Source organism: Annulohypoxylon truncatum, assembly GCF_022578515.1.
Source record: "Annulohypoxylon truncatum strain CBS 140777 unplaced genomic scaffold F4807scaffold_20, whole genome shotgun sequence".
Lineage (NCBI taxonomy): Eukaryota > Fungi > Ascomycota > Sordariomycetes > Xylariales > Hypoxylaceae > Annulohypoxylon > Annulohypoxylon truncatum.
In genome coordinates, this window is record NW_025953806.1 from 616,085 (window position 1) to 631,145 (window position 15,061).

A 15,061-nucleotide genomic window follows, 5' to 3' on the forward strand; every position below is an offset into this window, starting at 1 on the left:
TTCGAGCCTGGCGAAAAAGAGGAAATGGAAGCTTCAGAAAAGAGATATGGAAGTTTCAAGATTAAAGAGAAACAGCTCCTACCTCTGTCTCCGGGACGAGGTTTCGTAAATATTTGGTCGGGTTCTTTCAATGTTTATGAGGTGACACCAATCTTAACCTTACTGGTAGCTATCTGGGTAAGTATCCAGGTATCTAGGTACGCATGTACAGAAGAAGGCGCATTCCAATGAAATCTGCATGCAAGCCATGCTCATTGTAGTGACACCAACGTCATAAACGACGATCCACATTTCGCGTTTTCGTCCATACGGAATAGGTGTCAATCTAAAATCATATAGTTTGGATAATTCTTTATTACATGATATCGTGCTAGCAGAAAAGGAACAAGTTTTGAGGATGGGTATGAGAAAGATATAATCTATATAATATAACGTACATATATGACCGGTCTAATGCATGCAGTATCTTACATGCTCTCGCCATCACAGTGAATACGAAAGTGGACACGACACACCGTCGGTGAGTCGGTGGTAACCATCAGCCCAATTGCCAATTCGTCACATGCATTGCATATCTAGGCCGTACCCGCTGATAGGCAAATGATTTGATTGGATGATTTCATCGTAGCTTATCGGACAAGGCTAGCCAATCAATCGAGCCGGGTAGAAGTTCGCTTAATTCTTTATTCTGCCCCACACCACAAACCCGCTTACCCAATTATCAAAATCTCCAAACTTTAACGGGTAAAATTTCACAATCTCCTCTTTCTTCCCTCAACCGCGAAATTTTACTAACCCACAGCCATCACCAACGTCAATCGACAACAACCGATTAACGATGGCAAAGGAAGCGCCTGCCCGTACCGGGCTCACCATCGGTCTCAACCGCGGCCATGTAAGATGATACCCCGATATATCTACCTACCCGTCTACCTACCCGTCTACCAAACCTCGGAGTAAAAAAAAGATATACCAAGAGTCGTTTCCGCCCGTCTCACCTCGTGGAGGATCTCTGCTCTTGCAATATTTTTTCTCTCTCTGAAAAATAAATACGTTGCAAATATAAGCAGACGATGGACAATGGGCTGACTTTTGGTCCTTTTGGGAAATTATAGAAAACCACAGCTCGCGTCGTTAAGCCCCGTGTCTCCCGAACCAAGGGCCACCTGAGCAAGCGCACCGCTTTCGTCCGTGATATCGTCAAGGAGGTTGCTGGGTAAGTCAAAGTCATTTTAAAACTATCCCTCTACTAGTCGTTGGTTACACTACGTTGGAGTCATTTTCACGTGGTGTGTAATGAGGTGTCTAGGGCAAAGGCTACGCCCGTACAAGGTCATAAGATTGCTAACATCCGACTTCTACCTTAGTCTTGCCCCCTACGAGCGCCGAGTCATCGAATTGTTGCGCAACAGCAAGGACAAGCGAGCACGTAAGCTAGCCAAGAAGCGGGTACGTATTTGCACACCATTATTCGCCTTCTAGAAAAATCCACAGACTAATTAACTCCTCAGCTCGGTACCTTTGGCCGTGCCAAGAAGAAGGTCGACGAGCTCCAGCGAGTCATCGCCGAGTCCCGCAGAGCCGGTCACTAAACGACATCACCTCGAGAGGGCATGGCAGTTTATGGGCGTCGAGGGAACGAAAAGTAACTTTGGCATGAGGTCTGGCGTCCGTCTTTCGGCATGGATGATTTACGCAGGATCGGGCTGGACAGATAGCTCAATGATAGCTACCAAATGACACAAATGGGAATTAAGGAATTTCTTCTACGTGCACCCTCATCTTCGTTGATAATCAGTACGGCATTTGATTTGCTCGACAACTCCATAATGCAGCCAGAACTCCATACAATGCGATCGTCACCGTTCTAGCAGACTAGTAAATGCTTAAGTTCCTCGTTCAATAATGCCCTTTTTATTTTTTACCACCAAGCCCTTTCAACCACTTCGGTTTCTTAAAACCAGAACTATCTCCTCCAGAGCTCGGTTTGGGCGCCGGTGTTGGTACATAAGAACTAGGGCCTGCCTCACCCACAACATCAGGTGGTTCTTCCGGCACAACTACTTGTTGAGCTTGGCCAGCAGCACTGCCCTTCAGGAAAGGCTGCCCCCGGACTTCGATGGGTACCCTTTCATCCCACATAAAGTTGACTAACGTATTAGAACTCAACCGATATCCGCCGATGAGCTTGCTCGCCGGGCTGCTGTCGTCCTTGATCACTACCTTTCCGGGAGGAAGCGCTAGTTTGAAGGGCGCCGTATCGTTGGCCATTATCTTTCTAACCTCCGCGTACAGCGCCGCACCGGTGTCGTCGGGGCCGAAGGGCCACTCCGCGGAAAAGTTGTCCGGGAAGCGGACTTTGATCCGGATGGACTTGACGGCTGATACTCTAGCAGCCTCGGCCGCGGCTTTCGCTTCGAGCTCTTGGTCTGAGAGAAGACGCTTGTTTTCTCCTGCGGTCTTGAGAAGTCGTTGGTGGGCCTGTGCGTGTTCGATACGCGGAGCGAAAGCATCGTCTGAATCAGTTCGCAATGCCGCAACTGGAGTGCCTGATGTTGGTGCGGAAAAGATGGTAACGGGACGGTGGTCGGCGGATGGAACGTCGACGTCCATGGCATCGGCGTCTGTTGTGGGCTCTTGTGCGGTAGAAGGGCCTGTGTTATTCTCGTGAACAGAGGGAGGTGTTTCTGTTTCTGGGTTATCCACCGAGGGGATGCTTGGTGCGTCATTAGGAGGTATAGCATCAAGCGAACTAATCGTCTCGTTGTTTGTCGTAGACCCGACATTGGATTCTTCTGCTTTCCGATCCTCTTCCTCTGCCTTGAAGTGACGGCTCATCTCCGCCATAGCATCAACCAAGGTGACATCAGTTCTGCGGAAAGACAGGCGTATCAGGACACTCCCCGAATTATATCCTAATTGCGACAGAGTCTTCTGGAAGTCGGCGAAGGTGGACAACGTTCTGTTCTCGATCGTCAAGACTGGCGTCTCATAGTATAACTGCCCACTACCCGCAGCCGTGCCATTACTCGTCTGCGCCACCCCTCTGCCCGTGATGTTCAAGTTCTTCCCTTGGCCAGACTTGCCACTCTCGAACTGGCGCAGCAACTTCCATAGCGTAAAGTCGCTTGGCAGCTTCTCCGTAACTCGGCCTGACGGTGGGAATAGGTTCGACTCGGGGGGCGGAAATTGCAATGCGACGTTGATCGCGGTGGGTGTATTAGAACGGACGACAAGTTCGAGCTTCGCGCCGGGTACGAGACCAGAGGTTCGCCATGTGTTTGAGAGGTCTAGTTGTTTTTGCTTATGCTTTAATAAATACTTGCTTGAAGGGACCTTGAGCTTCTCGCAGGCCTGCTCCAAGACATCTGTCAAGTAGGTGCCTGGGTTGACCTTGATAGTCACCTGCTTGAGGTCTGTCCCCACAACCTTGACGTTGGTAGCCATAGGAAGGAAATCGGATACCTGTAAGGTATCAAGGAGAACAAAGATCTGGAAGTTCGAATAGTGTTTCTTGATTTCTTGATTCCTTGGAGGTTATATAGACTCGGACGGTGCTTTCGCAACAATAGATGTGTTTATCTCGTTGACCAGATAGCAAGGAGTCATGAAATTAACGATAGAATGTAAAAGAATATTTACAAGGTCGCTGTTGAAAGATACCTAGAGTATGTCGTAAGTACGATTACATCAGCCCTCTGATTTGTACCTAGCTACAGGCAGCTTCCTGCTGATGAATTGATTGAATGGAGGGGCTGTTTCCCACACTTAGGTACGTTCAAATGCACAGGGATGACAGTACAAATGATAGGTACCCATAACCCGCTATTTTCCCGACCAGACCTGATCGGGAGCTGAAGCTGCCGCGCCAGACGTGTTTGCCTTGCCGACTGGGAAGCACTTGCATTTACAACCACCAACCTTCAGCCCGGTCTAGCCATTGAGCTGTCCTCACCCAAAACGAGCCTCTTTACTATTACAATAACGATATAGCACGGACGGCCCCAGTTCACATCTAAACCTCAACACATCCACAATAATTGGAGCCATATCGTCAGCTTCTTTCAATCCAAAGCCAGACATTTTGACGCCATGGTAAGCTCCCTCAAGCTCTAAACCGCCTGGTAGACCGGCCTAGCTAACATATCCTCATAGTCGTCACCTTTCTCCATAAGTGCGCTTTTCCTCATCCCGCCCTGCTACCCCGTTCCCCAAACAAACTCGAAACAGAGCCAAATAGCTAACCACCGAATCTTTTTTCGCCATGTACAGACGGCGGCGCCTGCGTAGCCATGGTGGGCAAGGACTGCGTCGCCATCGCCTGCGACCTGCGCCTCGGCCTGCAGTCGCTCACGGTGTCGAACAATTTTCCCAAGATCTTCCGCTACGGCGACGTCTTCCTGGGCCTGACCGGCCTGGCCACCGACGTGTCCACCGTGTCGGACCTGTTCCGGTACAAGGTGAACATGTACCGCTTGCGCGAGGAGCGCAATATCGCGCCCACTACCTTCGCCAACCTGGTGTCCTCGTCCTTGTACGAGCGTCGCTTTGGCCCCTTCTTCGTCAGCCCCGTCGTCGCCGGCCTCGAGCCCAAGTCCGGGAAGCCCTTCATCTGCGGGTTCGACTCTATCGGCTGCATTGATTTCGCCAAGGACTTCATCGTCTCCGGCACCGCCTCCGAGCAGCTGTTCGGCATGTGTGAGAGCTTGTGGGAGCCCGATCTGGTGAGTAATAACTAATGAGGCTTTGACAAGTCTGAAAGAACATCGAGAGGAATGTTGCTGATACGTGTGCTTAGGGACCCGACGACCTCTTCGAGACAATCTCCCAGGCTCTGTTGAGCGCCGTGGACCGAGATGCTCTATCAGGATGGGGTGCACACGTGTACATTATTGAGAAGGACAAGGTCACCAAGAGATTATTGAAGGGCAGACAAGACTAAGGGAGCCAAATTACCTACTCTGATACCAATATACCAGGTTACGTTAGCTACTATACTAAGTAGCTAGTGATCTGAAATGGTACATTGGTCCTGTTAAACCAAACCCAAGAGTGGGCATGGCCCGATGATAGTCCTTGGGGCAGTGTCAACGAAGCCTGACAAGCAAGAGCAGACATGCGATGGCGAAGAGAATCCATCGTTGTGCTACCATTTTAGATAGTACCTCGTTCAGGGCCACTAATGACAAGACATTATTTCAGATCAACAATTTTTCATGAATTCATGGTGTTTCTCGTAATTGTGCACAGCCGAAGAGGCGTATACACCTATATATAGTACATCTAGTCTAGTCTAGCGTCTAGAAACAAGGTCTATGGCCAATTATGCTTCCTTCTTGGACTCTGTCTCTTCGCTTGTCGTCTTCTGGAGTAAGAGTTGCCTCTCAATAGCCTTGAGGACTTCATCTATAAGACTAGGAAGAGTTAGCGTACCGCATATCTCATATTCACGAGGTTAACTTACATGACTGGGGCGCTGATGATGAGCACCGCTTTCCACTCCATCCAGTTCAGAGGCAAGATCGAGAACAAGCCCTGAAGGAAAGGAGTGTAGAGAAGTGCAAAGTGGAGTGCCATCGATAGCCCAACAGCGTAGACAAGCATCATGTTTTCCCAAAGTGGCAAGGTTAATAGAGACTCGCTGGATGATAGAGCGTTCATGGCGTTTAGCATTTCGATGACGACAAGGATGGAGAGTGATATCGTCGATGCCGCTTTAGACATATCGTTGCTGAACATTTCACACCCAATACTCGAAAACTCCGAAGAGCATCGGTGGAAGTGCGAAAGTTGGTAAAAGGTGATCTGAGGTCCCTCGGGGTTATACATGAACCACCAAGCGTATCCAGCAACAGTGGCAATACCGACGTAAGTACCAATTACCAGGTAGCGGAAGAATAGCCAGCCACCAATCAGTGCCTCATCACGCTTCCGTGGCTGTCTCTTCATAATATCGTGGTCAGGAGGGTTGAAAGACAACGCTGTGGCAGGTAAACCATCGGTAACAAGATTGACCCATAGGAGTTGGACAGGAATGAGAGCCTCTGGCATGCCAAGGGCGGCAGTGAGAAAAATCGAGACGACCTCTCCGATGTTGGAGGAGATAAGATACCGGATGAACTGTTGTGTATTGTTGTAGATGGACCGGCCTTCCTCAATAGCAACTTCGATGGTCGCGAAATTGTCATCAGCGAGCACCATATCAGCAGCCAATTTAGAAACGTCGGTACCGGAGCCCATTGCGACACCAATATCCGCCTTCTTGAGAGCCGGAGCATCGTTAACGCCATCACCTGTCATAGCTACAACCTCGCCGAGAGACTGGAGGAGATCGACGAGTTTCGACTTGTGGCTAGGCTCAACGCGAGAGAAAAGAGAGGCGTTCTTCGCTGCGTCCAGCTGTTCGCTGGGGCTCAGATTATCGAATTCTCGGCCAGTATAACTCTTGCCCTTAAGGTCCTCATATTCTCCAAAGACACCGATTGAGCGGCAGATGCTCTCTGCTGTGTTGCGATTATCACCGGTGATCACGATAACTCTGATTCCTGCAGCCTTGCATTTCTTGATGGCACTGGCGACTTCTGGTCGAGGGGGGTCTAACATGCCGACGAGACCTAGTAAGGTAAGGTTCTGTTCAAGTTGAGCATACTGGGCTGTCGACTTGGCATTCTGGAGTAAGGGGTTGGATCCAACATCGTCAACGCTAGCGAGGGCAATAACTCGCAATCCACGGTTACCGTATTCGACCACTTCCTTCATGAGTAGAGAGTAGAGCTTGTCATCGATACGAACTCGTTTGCCATCAGCGCCAACCAGAGTGTGTGTACAGCGCTCGATAATCGATTCAGGAGCACCCTTAACAAGAAGCTTCTTCTGCTCGCCGGCTTGAATAAGGACAGACATACTTTTCCGGTCACGAGAAAACTCATACGTAGCCAACCGAGGAAAGTTAGACTCATACCAGGTGCTAGCATGGTGAATGCAGTCATCAGGGTTCGAGTTCGCCGGCGCACAAGGTCCAATCTTCTCAGCAAGGACTCTCAGAGCTCCTTCGGTAGGCTCTCCCACATTGGAGAAAGTACCAGATCGGGCATCGTACACGAGCCGAGCATCGTTACATAGAGCTGCTACCTCGTTCATCTGTCGGATTGTGCTTGAGCTTTGAAAGAGGTCCTTCACAACCTTGCCGTTGTGCGTGATATTTCCCTTCGGCGCGAACGTTGTACCTTCAACATCCAGTTCCTCCAGGTCGGAGCCGTTCTTGTTTATGTAGACAACCTTGCTCACGCTCATCTGGTTCGTAGTGAGAGTACCGGTCTTGTCCGAGCAGATAACACTGCAGCTACCTAAAGTCTCCACGGACGGCAGACTTCGGACAACAGCATTCTTCGCAGCCATTTTGCGCGTTCCCAAAGCTAGACATGTTGTAATCACAACGGCGAGACCCTCGGGGATTGCCGCAACGCCAAGAGAGACAGCAATCTTCAAGTAGTAGATAGCGCCTTTAGTCCAGTTTCCATGGCTCGGGTCCGCAAAGTTCGGGATGTTAATGAGCCATACGAGGACACAAATAACCGTAATAACCTTTGCCAGCGAGTCGCCAAAATCATTGAGCTTTTGCTTCAGGGGGGTCGGCTCGGAAATCTGAGCGGTGATACTCTCATGAATGTCGCCAATCGCAGTGTTAGACCCAGTCAAAACAACGACCGCCTTAGCACGACCTGTTACAACAGTTGTTCCCGAGAAAAGCATGTTGACCTGATCCTGCAGCACCGCCTTATCGTCTTTGACGACAGCAGTATGATCTTTTCCCACGCTCTCGCTTTCGCCGGTCAAGATAGCCTGGTCCATAGCAAAGCTGTTGCTCTCGATCGCAATAACGCGGCAGTCGGCGGGGACCCTATCACCAACCGACACTGAAATGATATCGCCGGGAACCAGCTCTTCAGCTTTGACGCGCGAGACATGTCCATTGTTCCTGATCACGCTGGCAACATTCGCAGAGTATTCCTGGAGCGCGGCAATTGCCTTCTCGGCACTGCTTTCTTGGGACACGCCGACAACAGCATTGAGTACGAGAATGGTTAGAATCTATAGAAATGGGTGTGTAAGCTTCTGAATCGCAAAGGCAAGACTTAGGTAGGTAGATAGTTCAAGGAAGACTTACGACTAAAGGATCTACGAATGCGCTCCAACCAGTTTCGTCTTCAAAAAGAGCCAAAACGAAAGATACAACTGCTGATCCTAATAGTATTATAACTAGCTGGTCTTTGAATTGTTCGAGAATGAGCTCCCATAGAGGCGTGGGCGGCTCTTCTGGAATAGCTACACCAATGGTTAGCACATATTTTGACTTACATAAATGTTAGCTCTGGGCGGCGCAAACTTACAATTCTTGCCATATTTATTCCGTAGCTCGACGACCTGCTCATCTGACAGACCAGATTTTGCGTCTACTTTGAAACTGGCCAGGACCTCATGGATAGGTTTCGCGAATGCGCTCTCCATGACAGTCGACGTAGGTGGGGGATCTTATGGCCGTAGCTTATTTTTCTGATAGAACCAAACAAAATATAGTGGGATGTCAGGGGGAGGCGTGTTAGTGAGTACCTTCGACGAGCACGCAATCAAACGGAGCTGGCTCAACCGAGGATTGGAATTGATGGAGGGGTGGGTGTTATGAATGTGAAGTGAAAAGACGTTCATGCGACGCTTCAAAGATGCCACATGTCTTTTTACTTAGCACATCCACTACCTGAAAATTGCCACAGAATAAAAAAGGTAGACCTCCAGGGCTCGTAAATGTAAACGAGGAATGTGTCAAAGTCAAACTATTAAAGATTGTCGTGGAAAAGAATCGTTACCTACTGATAAAGTCGAAAGTGGATCCCTTTACAAATACTACGGTATTGTACACAGCAACGTGTTCTCTCAAATTCCGCCTAGCCAGCTACCTAGCTTTTAGCTCTTAGTAACAGGGAAGGCGGCAAGGCGGGTTTTCTATGGCTGCTCAAATGTTCCGGCCAAACTGCTCCAAACTGGGCCAAATTGGTCACCAGGTTGCCAGTGCACCGCGAGCCCCATCAAACTTAACACCAATATCCTTGCTGTTAAAGTATCTTGGGGTCCAAAAATCCATTTCGATTGGACAAACTCTATGACTTGCATTGTTAGCTGTGTACCTCAGGGTACCTACCTACCTAAACCTTCATGAACTGTCGGATAGGCGCAGCGGGTCTGGTTTTCTTTGTAATCAACACTATCAATCATACGTACACGGTACATAAGAATATAAGGATATCTCGGCAGAATCAGAACCTTGAAGATATTTGGCGATAGCTTACCTGCGTAAACGCTTTTACTACGCTTGTTTGCATGGGATACTAAAGAATGCAGAAATCGCGGAAATACCGATATACATAGGTACCTAGGCGTTATTAGACCTATGAATTAGACCTGCAATTCCTTTCTCGTAACTCTCTATTGGGTGTTGTTGCTATCTAGTAGCTGCTGAACGCAGCCATGCATGCGAAATCAACGGTTATGAAAGGTCCTCGGTCCCAATCCAGCTTGTGCAGCTTAATTGTTCCGCACTAGCTCACACAAGCCCCTTATCCTTCATGAAGTCGAAGTATTACCGTGACCCATCCTACTCATGTGGCATATCCTCTCGTTGTTGCTCATTTACAAGTCGTCATCGTCATCCTCGCCAGGCAGCGGCATGGTGGCAGCCTCGTCCATCTCCTTCTTGTATTGCTCAAGAAGCTTCTCATCGACTTGAGCAGTGGGAGGGGCGAGGGCGGGTGCGGCGACGAATTCCTAATTAGGTTAGCTTAATTGGTACTGTTTATTACATCAAGCCGACTTACCAGAGCAGGGTTGCCAACGAGCTTGCGAGCAAGCCACAGGAAGGGCTTCTCGAAGTTGTAGTTGGACTTAGCCGAGATGTCGTAGTATTGCAAGTTCTTCTTGCGGTGGAATGTGATAGTCTTGGCCTTGACTTTACGCTCCTTCACGTCGACCTTGTTACCGCACAGAACAATGGGGATGTTCTCGCAGACACGGACCAGATCACCTATAGTACAAGCGTTAGTTAAGTAGTAAGATGGCCCAAGAGTTGAATTCCTACTTACGATGCCAGTTGGGGACGTTCTTGTAAGTGATTCGGGAGGTGACATCGAACATGATGATGCCACATTGGCCGTTAATGTAGTAACCATCGCGGAGACCACCGAACTTCTCCTGTCCAGCGGTATCCCAGACGTCGAAGGTGATGTTGCCGAAGTTCTAATTATGGTTAGATGGTTTGCGCCAAACAGAGGGAATGCGAAATCGCGAGGCGAGGAATGGTTTGACTTACGGTCGTAAAGCCAAGGGGGTGAACCTCGACACCGAGAGTTGCCATGTACTTCTTCTCGAATTCACCAGTCAAATGACGTTTGACGAAGGTGGTCTAATCATCATGATCACTGGTCAGTGGCAGGATCTTTCAAAAGGCGGGGCAATTTATGCGCAGGCGATCTTGATAAACAGAGTCTAGCATGGCGACAGGGACTCAACGGATAAAAAGATAGCCTGAGATGAGCATATTAGACGGGAATAATTACTTACCTTGCCGGTACCACCGTCGCCGACGAGGACGAGCTTGAAGGTAGGCGTTTCAGCTGCCATCTTCGGTTGTTATGAGATAAACAGAAAATGGAGAGGACTAGGCTTGATGTTAGTGGGGGTTCGCTAGAAGTTGTAGAAGAAAAATGTAGAATTCTTCTTCGCAATCTCGACGGAATTGTAGCTACGATATGTATCGAGATGCAGGCGGACGTACTTGATATGATCGAAAAGGCGACGAAGAAGCGGTCTTGGTAGTATCGCAAATTTCGGTGTTGGCAAAAGTTGATGGGCGGACTAATTGTTTTTTAAGAGTTGGAGGCGGGACCTGGCGTGAATAAGGTTGGGTTTCCCTCAAAAAAAAATCGGGCGCACGGTTGCGGGGCAGCACGTGATCCCTGGGCATTAATGGAATGGAATGAGCAATAAGTGAAGGACGACATGGAAGGAATGACGCACATTTGAAGTGGGCAAGTTCGTTCTGCCTGCAAGGACAATATTGACGGCAGGTATACCTGCACATACATATCCATATACAACGTATTACACCGTGGACCTACCTGGTATGTACCCAACCTGAGCCCAGGCGTCCAATTAAGATAGGTAGATGCATTCAATGTTCTCTGAGGCAGGCACTTATTCATAGTACGTATTTTTATGCCGGAAGGAACTGAAAAATAAATTAATATCGACCTTTTAGTCTTTATTTCGAAAGACTACCTTTCTTTCCATCACCAACCTCCCCCTCTCTACTACAGATTTCAGGGCAGTGCATTCCATGGAAATCTGTCCTATCCATAACAGCTTCTCCGATATACCAACATACATCTAGCTAGAAATATTTGCTCGTTAGGCTTTGCTACGGTCTTAATGATGGGATCAAGATCTGAATCCATCGTACCCAATTCTATGCGTAATGTTTATTTCCTGCCTAAGCAGCTTAGTAGGTATCTAACTAAGGATACATATTTCTTGGCTGAGAGCTCTTGATCGATCCTCACCAACTTAATCCATATACCCTAGCCACTTTATGTCTCACTTTACATATGTCTTCAGAGGACAAGGGATTGAATTGCAATGACCTTACCTGCCAGATCATTTGGTGACCTCATTCACCTTGTAGCACCACGAGCCCAACTCTTATCGCGTTAGGAGTCTTGTAGTGTGGAAACAGGCTGGGCATCGATCAGGCTATGGAAGAATAATGCCTTATGTATCTGTTGGCATTGTTGATTCCCGGACCGGCCTTTTTTTGAAGCTGTTTGATCGCGTTAAATGGGTACATAGCTCTACCTGACTCCCCGCAAAACATAAATCAAGGAGCTCATGTGCCGTTCACGAGCATTAAATCGCCTATCTTATCAATCAGGCAACGCCGTAGCCTTATCTATACAGCCAGAGGAAATGTGCCGGATGTTGAGGTAAAGGGGGGGACATTGTATCGGGAATGAACATTCGGTGCTGCGTAGAATCTTCTACAACGGCAAGATGTGGCATCCCAATAGACCTCTGCCTCCCCAATTCCGTCGAGGGGTTAAATTCAGCTGTAGTTCTTGTCTTCCACCTGACTCATTCCGACGGGAGATTTTTACGAGGATTCTTTGCTGTATAATACTTTTAGTCTTACGGGCCTAACTTGACGAATCAGGTTCTGGTGGGGTTCGACTTACGCCTTCATTGCCCTGGACACACTCTGCTACTTTCTTAAGACCGTCATGATTTTCCTTATTTACGTACCCGAAATTTCGGATCTCATCTCCAGGTTTTAAGCCAGCGGACTCCGCTGGGCTGTTTGCAACGACGCTGTTGACTTTCGCAAAGGGTTCTTCTAGAGTGGCTGGGATCGAGTCGCCTAATATCCCGGTACGGCTTGTCGACGTGGGTACAACATCTTCGGTGTCTTGGATGCTAGCAAAATGTTCGTGGAGATGTTTCTCTATAGCGCTCATGAGATCTTTGTAATCGTTCTTCAAATGAATGATTCGTGCTCGAGTGGTGCGTACTATAGAGAAGAATTAGTTTTAATCAGATAAGACGTTGATCAAGTAGGACCCTACTTTGTGCCACGTCAATATCTGCTCGGGGAAACCCGTCGGCGGTAGTCAAAGGCGTTTCCATGTTGACTCCATGCTATAAATGGGATCAGGATCATGATTTCAAGAAAAAGAGACTGCGCCACTTACAGAGTCAAGGACACTGCTCAAAGCCTTCAGTTCGGCTTCCAAATTCTCCTTCTTAGCCTGAAGCTCGGCAAAGGATAGGTGCTTCGCATTTCCGTTCGCCAGTGGCCGGGACGAAGGTCCCGCAGGAACCGTAGGTGCGTGAATAGTATCCATTCTTAATGGAAGTCCCATTATATTCTTGAACGGGTCAGGTCAACTGTCATCATATGATAGTCGTTACCATATATCAGATAATCAGTTTTTTAAGAAGCTTTGGAATTGGCTGGAGTTGAGGAGTGAGGTTTAGGCCGGCATAGAGAGGACGCGTTGGGAGGTGGGATGGCGGGGTCAGCCAATGAGGTAACCGATCCACATAGCCAGGAGGTAGTAATTAGGTCGTATGTACCTACGTATAAAGATATCCGCACTTTCACCCCGCTATAACGGGGTTCTTATTATGTGGACACTTGCATATCACCTCATCCTGCCTATTGTTGTTTGAAAAGAGATGTTGGTATTTTCAACTTGTCTAAACTACGTGTCTTCCCTTTGTTTGTTTGGTATACAGGCCATATTGCTCGGGTACACATTAATATGTAACACACCGACGTAGTCGGGCTTTGATGAGAGTATCTACGCAATACATGTGGTATGGCGTGAGGAATATGAAAATATGAAACTTGGAAAAAAGTCGATTTTCTTTTTTTATCATTTGAAGCCTCAATTTTATAAGCATTGGTGTACCTCTGTACCCGAGCCACTTATGAGGCCACCAATTTATTGGTATCGATGTCAGATAGCGTTAAGAAGCTTGAGAAGTTTGTTTCTCTCCTGGCCCCTGCAGGTCCATACCGTCGGTTACGCGCAGGAAGCTACCCAGGGGGATGGGGTACGTAATGTTATGTGGAAAGATGTGGAAAGGGGGTACAACTTTAGCGAATCATCCATCTGATTGCATCGGGATCTGCAACGCAGCTTCAACGGCTTACAAAGATAGGCGAGGAAGCCGCACAGATTCGTACTCGGGTAATTCATATAAGAAATATACCGATCTTAGTACAGTAATGAATAGATGAATGCTGATGTCTTGGCAGGGGAAAATTGTTCCCAGGGCCTTACAGAATCCGATTTAAAACGAGTTCTTATTAGAGTACCTAGGTAGGTCCACCTTCGTACGTTTGTTGTTGGTCATTGTTCTGATGAAAGATCAAGTTTGACTAATAGTACCTGGCTCACTAGGAAATTCGGGAACCTTTAATAGCTCTTGAAGTTCTCTCTTCGATATTTCCATATCTGCATTCTCTTACCACGCTCTTTACATCACTCTTTACATCACTCTTTACATTACTCTATCTGGGCCGACAACATTCGCTTGGAACATATTAGAAAATGCGTACTGCTATTCTGTTCGGCCTATTGGCCGCATCGGCAACTTCTTATGCCTTGAAATACACCGTCCCTGCAAGCCTTAAGGCTACAGCTGTGGACTGTGTTTATCCGGCCAACTATACAGTCACCAACTTCACCGTCTTCACAAACGCAGCCGACAGCGCAAAAAACGTCACCTCGTTCTATTTTGCTGATGCAGGCACTGGAATCAACACTACGTGTAGTCACAATTTGACTTCGAAACCGAGTTCTGTAGGCACGAACCGATGGCCTTGCGACAACTCAAATGTCTCGTTCATTTACCAGACGACTGGAGTTGCTGGCTTGACCATGGTTGAGGTGGCGTGTCCCGGCAGGTGTGTACATGATTTTGAAGCTAGCAATTACTATATCATGATGGCTAATCGCGAATATAGCACTCCCCAGTTCGAAGCCTCTGGACTTATCACACCCAACCTCACCTGCACAAACTCAAGTTCGGCCTCAACGTGCGTGGCTAAGCAATCTATCTTGGGAGAGTTCGACAGTTTTGAACCTGCACCTCCGTCTTAGGCCGAGAGCCCGCAGCTTGGCCGAACGGGATAGGGGTTAACTGATGGATTATGTAGTAGTATGGGTATGAAATATGATATTGACTCTATGGATGGGAATATACTTAATGATAGATGGCTATGATCTGCACTAGACGTTATTAGATCTACCAAGGAAAAGAGCGATCGATGGATGGACTACCTTAACATCTAATACATACACACGCATTAATCAATCAATGTTCAATCTAGAGATTCTCACTATTTTGCTATTTCACAGGTTCCCCTATATCTGACTACCGCATAACTACTGCTTATTTGGGTGTCTCCAAGCATGGATGCAAGTACGGGAATGATGGCGCTACTTAAGAG

The 15,061-nt window shown here is 47.9% G+C and overlaps 7 protein-coding genes across 7 annotated transcripts; 3 read left to right on the forward strand and 4 right to left on the reverse strand.

The window, feature by feature from the left end:
* Positions 1-748: 748 nt before the first annotated feature.
* F4807DRAFT_429890 (ribosomal protein L36e) lies at positions 749-1,774 on the forward strand. Its single transcript, XM_047998371.1, has 4 exons — positions 749-895; positions 1,116-1,216; positions 1,368-1,449; positions 1,512-1,774. The coding sequence occupies exons 1-4, from the start codon at positions 839-841 to the stop codon at positions 1,590-1,592; spliced, it is 321 nt and encodes a 106-aa protein (XP_047853419.1). The 5' UTR covers positions 749-838; the 3' UTR covers positions 1,593-1,774.
* F4807DRAFT_429892 (putative UBX domain protein) lies at positions 1,775-3,701 on the reverse strand. The gene has a single exon (XM_047998372.1). The coding sequence runs from the start codon at positions 3,445-3,447 to the stop codon at positions 1,915-1,917; it is 1,533 nt and encodes a 510-aa protein (XP_047853420.1). The 5' UTR covers positions 3,448-3,701; the 3' UTR covers positions 1,775-1,914.
* An 84-nt stretch (positions 3,702-3,785) lies between these two features.
* On the forward strand, positions 3,786-5,210 carry F4807DRAFT_429894 (proteasome component PUP3). The gene is made up of 4 exons (XM_047998373.1): positions 3,786-4,095; positions 4,156-4,174; positions 4,273-4,724; positions 4,799-5,210. The coding sequence occupies exons 1-4, from the start codon at positions 4,093-4,095 to the stop codon at positions 4,940-4,942; spliced, it is 618 nt and encodes a 205-aa protein (XP_047853421.1). The 5' UTR covers positions 3,786-4,092; the 3' UTR covers positions 4,943-5,210.
* F4807DRAFT_429896 (calcium-transporting ATPase sarcoplasmic/endoplasmic reticulum type) lies at positions 5,211-8,987 on the reverse strand. Its single transcript, XM_047998374.1, has 4 exons — positions 8,391-8,987; positions 8,168-8,325; positions 5,465-8,091; positions 5,211-5,414 (listed from the first exon to the last, which is right to left on the reverse strand). Exons 1-4 carry the CDS (start codon positions 8,506-8,508, stop codon positions 5,324-5,326), a joined length of 2,994 nt encoding a protein of 997 aa, XP_047853422.1. The 5' UTR covers positions 8,509-8,987; the 3' UTR covers positions 5,211-5,323.
* A 30-nt stretch (positions 8,988-9,017) lies between these two features.
* Positions 9,018-11,056, reverse strand: F4807DRAFT_429899 (GTP-binding nuclear protein GSP1/Ran). The gene is made up of 5 exons (XM_047998375.1): positions 10,612-11,056; positions 10,361-10,453; positions 10,134-10,287; positions 9,870-10,075; positions 9,018-9,819 (listed from the first exon to the last, which is right to left on the reverse strand). Exons 1-5 carry the CDS (start codon positions 10,669-10,671, stop codon positions 9,685-9,687), a joined length of 648 nt encoding a protein of 215 aa, XP_047853423.1. The 5' UTR covers positions 10,672-11,056; the 3' UTR covers positions 9,018-9,684.
* Positions 11,057-12,229: 1,173 nt separating this feature from the next.
* Positions 12,230-13,145, reverse strand: F4807DRAFT_137660 (uncharacterized protein). Its single transcript, XM_047993076.1, has 3 exons — positions 12,792-13,145; positions 12,666-12,738; positions 12,230-12,610 (listed from the first exon to the last, which is right to left on the reverse strand). Exons 1-3 carry the CDS (start codon positions 12,960-12,962, stop codon positions 12,240-12,242), a joined length of 615 nt encoding a protein of 204 aa, XP_047853424.1. The 5' UTR covers positions 12,963-13,145; the 3' UTR covers positions 12,230-12,239.
* Positions 13,146-13,641: 496 nt separating this feature from the next.
* F4807DRAFT_429907 (uncharacterized protein) lies at positions 13,642-15,048 on the forward strand. The gene is made up of 2 exons (XM_047998376.1): positions 13,642-14,515; positions 14,576-15,048. The coding sequence occupies exons 1-2, from the start codon at positions 14,160-14,162 to the stop codon at positions 14,709-14,711; spliced, it is 492 nt and encodes a 163-aa protein (XP_047853425.1). The 5' UTR covers positions 13,642-14,159; the 3' UTR covers positions 14,712-15,048.
* The last annotated feature ends 13 nt before the right edge of the window (positions 15,049-15,061 follow it).

Excerpts from the sequence above, each read along its gene's own strand:
- F4807DRAFT_429894 (XM_047998373.1), top strand. Across the intron at positions 4,725-4,798 it reads GCTTGTGGGAGCCCGATCTG|GGACCCGACGACCTCTTCGA; the intron begins GTGAGTAATAAC and ends ACGTGTGCTTAG.
- F4807DRAFT_429890 (XM_047998371.1), top strand. The coding sequence starts at position 839 with ATGGCAAAGGAAGCGCCTGCCCGTACCGGGCTCACCATCGGTCTCAAC. Across the intron at positions 896-1,115 it reads TCGGTCTCAACCGCGGCCAT|AAAACCACAGCTCGCGTCGT; the intron begins GTAAGATGATAC and ends GGGAAATTATAG. Across the intron at positions 1,450-1,511 it reads GTAAGCTAGCCAAGAAGCGG|CTCGGTACCTTTGGCCGTGC; the intron begins GTACGTATTTGC and ends TTAACTCCTCAG.
- F4807DRAFT_429899 (XM_047998375.1), bottom strand. The coding sequence starts at position 10,671 with ATGGCAGCTGAAACGCCTACCTTCAAGCTCGTCCTCGTCGGCGACGGT. Across the intron at positions 10,454-10,611 it reads GCGACGGTGGTACCGGCAAG|ACCACCTTCGTCAAACGTCA; the intron begins GTAAGTAATTAT and ends CATGATGATTAG. Across the intron at positions 10,076-10,133 it reads GAACGTCCCCAACTGGCATC|GTGATCTGGTCCGTGTCTGC; the intron begins GTAAGTAGGAAT and ends CTTGTACTATAG.
- F4807DRAFT_429896 (XM_047998374.1), bottom strand. The coding sequence starts at position 8,508 with ATGGAGAGCGCATTCGCGAAACCTATCCATGAGGTCCTGGCCAGTTTC. Across the intron at positions 8,326-8,390 it reads GAATAAATATGGCAAGAATT|CTATTCCAGAAGAGCCGCCC; the intron begins GTAAGTTTGCGC and ends CCATTGGTGTAG. Across the intron at positions 5,415-5,464 it reads ATCATCAGCGCCCCAGTCAT|TCTTATAGATGAAGTCCTCA; the intron begins GTAAGTTAACCT and ends AACTCTTCCTAG.
- F4807DRAFT_137660 (XM_047993076.1), bottom strand. The coding sequence starts at position 12,962 with ATGGGACTTCCATTAAGAATGGATACTATTCACGCACCTACGGTTCCT. Across the intron at positions 12,739-12,791 it reads TGAGCAGTGTCCTTGACTCT|CATGGAGTCAACATGGAAAC; the intron begins GTAAGTGGCGCA and ends TCCCATTTATAG. Across the intron at positions 12,611-12,665 it reads AGATATTGACGTGGCACAAA|TACGCACCACTCGAGCACGA; the intron begins GTAGGGTCCTAC and ends TCTTCTCTATAG.
- F4807DRAFT_429907 (XM_047998376.1), top strand. The coding sequence starts at position 14,160 with ATGCGTACTGCTATTCTGTTCGGCCTATTGGCCGCATCGGCAACTTCT. Across the intron at positions 14,516-14,575 it reads GAGGTGGCGTGTCCCGGCAG|CACTCCCCAGTTCGAAGCCT; the intron begins GTGTGTACATGA and ends TCGCGAATATAG.
- F4807DRAFT_429892 (XM_047998372.1), bottom strand. The coding sequence starts at position 3,447 with ATGGCTACCAACGTCAAGGTTGTGGGGACAGACCTCAAGCAGGTGACT.